The 6,637-nt window shown below is 39.9% G+C and overlaps 1 protein-coding gene across 1 annotated transcript; it reads left to right on the top strand.

The window, feature by feature from the left end:
- Window positions 1-1,410: 1,410 nt before the first annotated feature.
- LOC122083186 (cation/H(+) antiporter 15-like) lies at window positions 1,411-5,285 on the top strand. The gene is made up of 3 exons (XM_042650897.1): window positions 1,411-1,672; window positions 1,779-2,786; window positions 4,032-5,285. The coding sequence occupies exons 1-3, from the start codon at window positions 1,490-1,492 to the stop codon at window positions 5,202-5,204; spliced, it is 2,364 nt and encodes a 787-aa protein (XP_042506831.1). The 5' UTR covers window positions 1,411-1,489; the 3' UTR covers window positions 5,205-5,285.
- Window positions 5,286-6,637: the final 1,352 nt, after the last annotated feature.

The raw sequence follows: 6,637 nt of genomic DNA, 5'->3' as shown, positions 1-6,637 counted from the left end.
AAAATCTACGTACTAAATCGGATTTTTGAACCTATACGAAAAATTGTGGATTTTTCAATAAATCGTTTGGATATGCATATTACACACATAATTATATGTATGCATATTTACTAACTACGGTCCTAATAGGACCAAAGTCAGGGGAGGGCCATTTAAATTTCTCGAAGTTTTATATTCAATTGCTTATTATATTATTTTGGTGTAACATAAATTATTGACAAAGCGCACCCTTATGAGAGTGGCAAAACATATTCCCTTAGAAAGAATATTTGATAAAAATTAGGCCTTGTTATTTGACAAAAATAAGTGGAAAGGATAAAAAAGGGTGTCTTTGTTTTGGGAAAATTCCTTAGATTTGCTAGATAAGAAATTAAATTACAAAACTAGCAAGTTTTACTTTGTTTTGTATGAGTAAGTGTTTTTTGTCCGAGAGCAACCCCTATATTCAAACACATGGGTGCGTAGAGCTCTAGGGCTATGGGATAGAAAACTTTGTCCCTTGTTACATATGTCTACTTTTCTTGCAAATGTCTTATCAAAAAAAGAAAATTTTTTTTTTCTTGTATATGCATAAATCGATCCAACGGTAGTGAGTTATGACCTTCGGGCTCAAATTACAAGTGTTTGCGCTTAGCTTTTTCTAATATTTTTATTAGTGGTGAAAGTTTGGCCCTAACAACCCGAACTTGCCCTGAGCCCAAACAGGGCTTGGGCCAAGTTTTTTGACCTTGAGGGCAGGTTAGGGTTGGGTTGGGCTCAGGTTGAGGGCTCAGCCTAGCCCAACCCAGGCCAAAATTTAACCTTGAACTTTTATATTAGAATTTAGAACTCTTATTGGTATTTTATTTTTCTATAATATTTTAATGTATAAGATATGAATGGCAAAAATAATCAATCAAGGTTAATCCAACCATTGCAGGAGAACCCAGCCCAGCCCAGCCCAACCCGACCCAAACTAGTCTTGACAGGGTCAATTAGGGTCGGGTTGGGTTAGTATGGACCCGACAGAGTTGGGTCTGAACATGAAACCGATAGGGTTGAGTTGTCCCTGATTGAATTTTGATGATCTAAGCTTAGGTTAGGAATTTAAAAAACCCGGCCCAATCCGCGCGTGTTTCACCCCTTTTTCCACCATCAAAATTCTCTCTTTCCTAGACGAACAAAAGGGGAATATTAGCAACCATTGGTCAACAAGATTGGGTCAAAGGTCAAATGACCGCACCAACTTTGACTGCCCGCTTATTCCTCTCCACTTCACGTCAACGAGAGAAGCCAATTTAATGTTTATCTCATCCTTCCACTCTCGTTCATCTCATTAGTGGAGAAGAAAACAGAACTTTAAAGATAGATCTGCTTACCCATTCAGGCGACCATCTCTCTCCCTCTCTCTATTCGTTTAATCATGGATACCAAAACAGGATACGAGGAATTACTGTTGCTGACTCCCATCAACAGTTCGCATGCATGGACATTTGGGCTCAAGAGCAAGATGGTAAATGCCGAATGCATCCGAAAGAGTGGGACCTGTAGAGGTGTCTTTTACGGAGATGATCCTTTCAAATTTATGGAGCCAGTTTTCCTGTTACAGCTCGCCATAAGCTCTCTCCTCACAAACTTCTGTCAGCTCCTTTTCAGGCCATTGGGCCAAACCTCTATCATCGGCCAGATCATGGTATATATATATATATAGATAGATAATTCAATTAATTTTATTCTTTCTTCAATTCCTTTCCCTTACTTGACCTGCTTGTTATATTTCTTCTTAATTCCTTCCTCAGGCTGGTTTAATTGCAGGGCCCTCAGCTCTTAGCCGAAACTCAATCATTAAGGAAAAGGTGTTCCCACAACCAAGTCAATATGTGCAGGAAACCTTGTCTCTGTATGGCAGTGTATTCATCTTCTTTCTTGCTGGAGTGAGAATGGACATGGGCACGATCAAGAACTCGGGAAAGAAAGAATGGTCTATCGGCCTCACGACATTCTTCCTTCCGTTGCTCTTAAGCGTGCCCATTGCCGTTGCATATAAGAAAATCAGTTCCCTCGATAAGCTTTTGAGAAACAACCTCGCCTCAATTGCATCTCTCTTTTCCACCACTTCGTTCCACGTCGTGGCTAGTGTCTTACACGAGCTCAAGCTCCTCAATACTGAAGTTGGTCGCTTAGCTATGTCTTCGTCCATGATCAGTGTCCTGCTTAGTTGGATCTTGTTAGATCTTGGCGTGACATTCAAGCAAACCGTAATGAAGGGATATGGAGTGGGCGTGTTCTTTAAGTTGATGGCATGTAGCGTGGTCGTGGTGCTCTTTATCTACTATATTATGCGACCCATCATGCTTTGGATGGTCAGACGGACGGAAGAAGGGAGACCCATCAAGCGGAGCTACCTCTATTCTCTCGTTATCTTGATTCTAGGTTGTTGTTTCCTGAGCGAGGCATTGGGCAAGCATGTGGTCTTTACGGCCGCATTTCTAGGCGTGTGTGTTCCAGGCGGACCACCTCTGGGTTCAGCCTTGGTGGAGAAGCTTGATTGCTTCATAACTGTTATATTATTGCCGCTCTACTTAGTTGTGAATTTTGAGGATGTTGATTTTTATCACATCAACGCTCGCTCTTTTTTCATTATCGGATCTCTATGCCTCATTGCATCCTTGGGAAAATTCATTGGAACCGTACTTCCTTGTTTCTACTTCGACATTCCATTAAAAGAATCTATCCCGCTTGGGCTCGTTTTGAGCACTCTCGGCTTGCTTGATCTTCAGTTTTACAAATCCGCACAAGTGCTTGGGGTACAAACTCTTATCTCTTCCTTTTTTCTGATATATTCCCCTTTTTCTTTTTGCCCAGATGGTTAGATGGTTAGGGCGAAGTGGGGATTGTGTGGAAAGGCACACGGTCTTAAGTTTGATTTCCCATCTGTTCATATGCGATTTAAGTGGAGATCGTGTCGATGGGTTACTATGCTAGTCTCCCCAAGGATTAGTCGAGGTGCATGTAAGCTGACTCGGACACCTTGATCAAAAAAAAAAAAAAAAAAAAAAAAAAAGGGTTTATAATCACAAATCCCTAAAGGGTTTTGTATGTTCCGTAAAATACCCTCTCGAGTGTCTAAAACTCAATGGTGAAAGGATTCCTCTTCATCATGGCTCTATGAAACTTAGAACTTGGATGAGTCAATTCGACTAGGAATTACTTGATGTATCCAATGGGTAGTGCAACTTGAGCTGAATCTCTGCTTTAGCTGTTACTTTGAACCAAATTGAGTTGGCCTGATTCAATCTTTGCTCAATCTGGTTCAAAAATTGTCCAATCCTTGAATCGTTTTTTAGTCGGGTCTACACAACTTAATTAGATCTTTAATTAATTGATATTATGTCGAGACATGAATGGAATAATCGAAAATCCAAAGTCGATCTGGTTTCTATTCATTCACATTATCTGCATATTCAGATACATGATTTTGGATATCATCTGGATACAAATCAGATAGTGATGAATTTTCTCATTGTCCAATACTGTGTTGTGTATGATTCTTTGAGTCGTTGAATCTATCCAATTCAACTTTGATTCCGGATAAAGACTATCTCACGAGAACTATTCTTGTACGGTGTCTGATCCGCATGAAATCCACTCAATCTCTCTCTTTTTTACAACATGTTTTCACGTTAAGTGGATTCCAAGTGTGGATCAGATACCGTGTGAGAATGATTCTTGTATGGAGACCTATCCAAACTCCTCATACGGTGCTTGATTTACACATAAAATCCACTCAATCTTTCTCTTCTTACAACAGGCTTTCAGATTGAGTGGATTCCAAGTATGGATCAGACACAGTATGAAAATGGTAACCTGATCCAAAATCTTCAACTTTCAAGTGGAATCGAATTCTCTCTCTCTTACCATGACAAACAATCAATTTTTTTTTTTTTTTTTTTGGTTAACCGTGCGCCTGTCCACACAATTCCCAATTCACCCTAATCGTCTGGGCAATCCACGGATGGGTATTGACAATCATTCTTCCTTCTTTTGTGCAGTATTTTGATAGCTCAATTTTTGGTGCGATGAGTATATCAATAATAATGGTGACAGGTTTCGTTGCGCCTGTGGTTAGAGTGATTTACAATCCATCAAACAAATATAGAGGCTACAAGACACGGACCCTTCAGCACAACAACCTCCAGACCGAACTTCCAATACTCGTCTGTGTCCACAACCAAGAAAATGTTCCTGCCCTTATCAACCTCCTTGAGGCCACCCACCCCGTCGAAGAACACCCCATGGCCGTCTACCTCCTCCAGCTTGTCGAGCTTGTCGGCCTTTCAGCCCCAATCCTCATCCCTTATCAACCTGCCAAAACCAGTGACTCTCAACGCTCTGGACGTGCCATTTTCAATGCTTTTAAAATCTTCCAACGAAATAACCCAGGAGTGAACACAATGCAGGCCTTCACAAGCATAGCCCCTTACGCTACAATGCACGATGACATATGCACTCTCGCACTGGACAAGAAGGTTTGCTTCATCATCGTCCCTTTTCACAAGCAATGGCACCTTGATGGTGAGGTTGAGTCGGTGAGTCGTAGGAACGTCAACCAAAACGTCCTCATGAAGGCGCCATGCTCCGTCGGGATGCTCATCGATCGTGGAACCTTGACTGGCCGTAGATCTATTTTAGGAAGTTGGGCCTACTTTAGAGTTGCAATGATATTCCTAGGAGGTGCTGATGATCGTGAAGCACTATCGCTTGCAATGCGTATGGCTCAGCACCCGAAAGTTAATCTCACAGTGATCAGGTTGGTTCCGATCGGTGACAATATGCTCGTCATGGATGAAATGGAGAGGATGTTGGATGAGGAAGTGATTAGAGAGTTTAGGCTTTCCACTATTGGTTACAGTGATCGTGTTCTCTATAGAGAGGAGGGAGTGACAGATGGGATCGGAACCATCAATTTGATTCGGTCCCTTGATAACTCATTTGATCTCATTCTGGTGGGGAGACGCCATGAGAAGGATTCACCATTCTTGGAAGGATCAGTGGAATGGGATGAGTTTCCATTTATTGGATACATTGGAGACATGATCATTTCAACAGATTTCAAGCGCAGAGTCTCGATTTTGGTGGTGCAACAACATGACTTTGCATCTCAAGTTGCATTAGGTAAAGCTAAAGCTAGATTTCGCCATCTTTACAGTTGTGACATGCCATGAAAACCTTTTTGAATTGTATAGTACTGGGAATGTATTGATACTAATCTCATAGAAGACAGAGATAAGAGAATAGTTTAGAAAGAGAAACAATAACAATTATATTTGTAGATTTTCAATTTCCATAAATCTGTACAGAACAAGGTTCAAGAGAACGGATTCAGGATGATGTAGATGTTTGCTTGAGGCTTATGATGGAGAAGATGATACCTTTTGAAAATGCAGTAGGGAAGAAAAAAATTTGGCTGCTACCCGGGTTGCAGCCCTACTGGCAGTCAAAGAAATGGAATAATTCACTTTCCCCATAGGTTCATAAATACCCTTCTAGGTTATAGTATTTTTCAAAATACCCTTTTAAATTCCATTTCTTTGACTGCCACAGGGTGTCAAAACCTAGCCCGAACCAATAAAACTGACCGATAAAATTTGAACCAAACCAAACCAATCTTTATTAAATTGATTTTGGATTGAGGTATATTGGGACTGGATGAAAATCGGTCCAAAGCGAGCCGACCAATAACCAAACCGAATGAAACCAATAAAAAAATAAATGATTATGAGATTATAAATTGGTGAATTGACTATACATTTAATTACAATAGTAGTAAAAAAAAAAATTATTGTAAGGGGAATTGTTACAAATCATTGAATATTAGGTTATAAATAGGGAAATTGATTTGTAAATTATAATAATGCGTCGATTGATTTCTTTGTTCACAATACAAAACTAGTTGGATAGTTAAATGAATGATTGGATAATAGGGTTGATTTTGTGATTTCAATATTAGTTATCTTCTTAGTAATTTGTTATCCATTGGTTTTAATATTAGTTATCTTTCCCATACAACAATAAACAATGATTTAATCATAAATTTAAAGTATTTTTTTGGTCAAATCTTGTCACTATAAGTTATAAATGTAAGATTTCATTATGGTTCAAGCCCAATTGTAAACCGATCTAAACCAGTATTAACCCAATATTGAAAAAATAAAATAAATCGAAATCAAACCAGACCGAAATCGAAATTGACGGAAAACTACAGTTCCTTAACGGGTTGGTTTTGATCTCCCTCATTCCCAGACCGAAACCGATTTAAATCGACTGAAACCAAAGCAAACCGACAGATTGACACCCCTACTGACCATATGTATACCGTAAGCAGCGCTTGTTGGGTCTATCTCTCTCCATTCCTTTCTTTGAAATGACTTCTCTAACCCTCTTTTATAACAGTCAGTCTCACCCCCCTCATTGGTATGGCCCACTAGCTTACTGCACAAGGGCAGTGTGCCTCTTTTTTTCATTTTGGGAAAGAAATCACTACTTGATCGCATAGCCCCTCCCTCATTCCTAGACCGAAACCGATTTAACCCGATTGAAACCAAACCAAACCGACTGATTGACACCCCTACTGACCATATGTATACCATAAGCAGCT

Source organism: Macadamia integrifolia, chromosome 7, assembly GCF_013358625.1.
Source record: "Macadamia integrifolia cultivar HAES 741 chromosome 7, SCU_Mint_v3, whole genome shotgun sequence".
In the NCBI taxonomy this organism is placed as follows: Eukaryota; Viridiplantae; Streptophyta; class Magnoliopsida; order Proteales; family Proteaceae; genus Macadamia; species Macadamia integrifolia.
This window is presented reverse-complemented; position numbering and strand designations above follow the sequence as displayed.

What these genes read in the sequence shown, in the direction of transcription:
- LOC122083186 (XM_042650897.1), top strand. Translation starts at nt 1,490, where the DNA reads ATGGTAAATGCCGAATGCATCCGAAAGAGTGGGACCTGTAGAGGTGTC. An exon ending in CTATCATCGGCCAGATCATG is followed by an intron (nt 1,673 to 1,778) that starts GTATATATATAT and finishes TTCCTTCCTCAG; the next exon opens with GCTGGTTTAATTGCAGGGCC. An exon ending in AATCCGCACAAGTGCTTGGG is followed by an intron (nt 2,787 to 4,031) that starts GTACAAACTCTT and finishes TCTTTTGTGCAG; the next exon opens with TATTTTGATAGCTCAATTTT.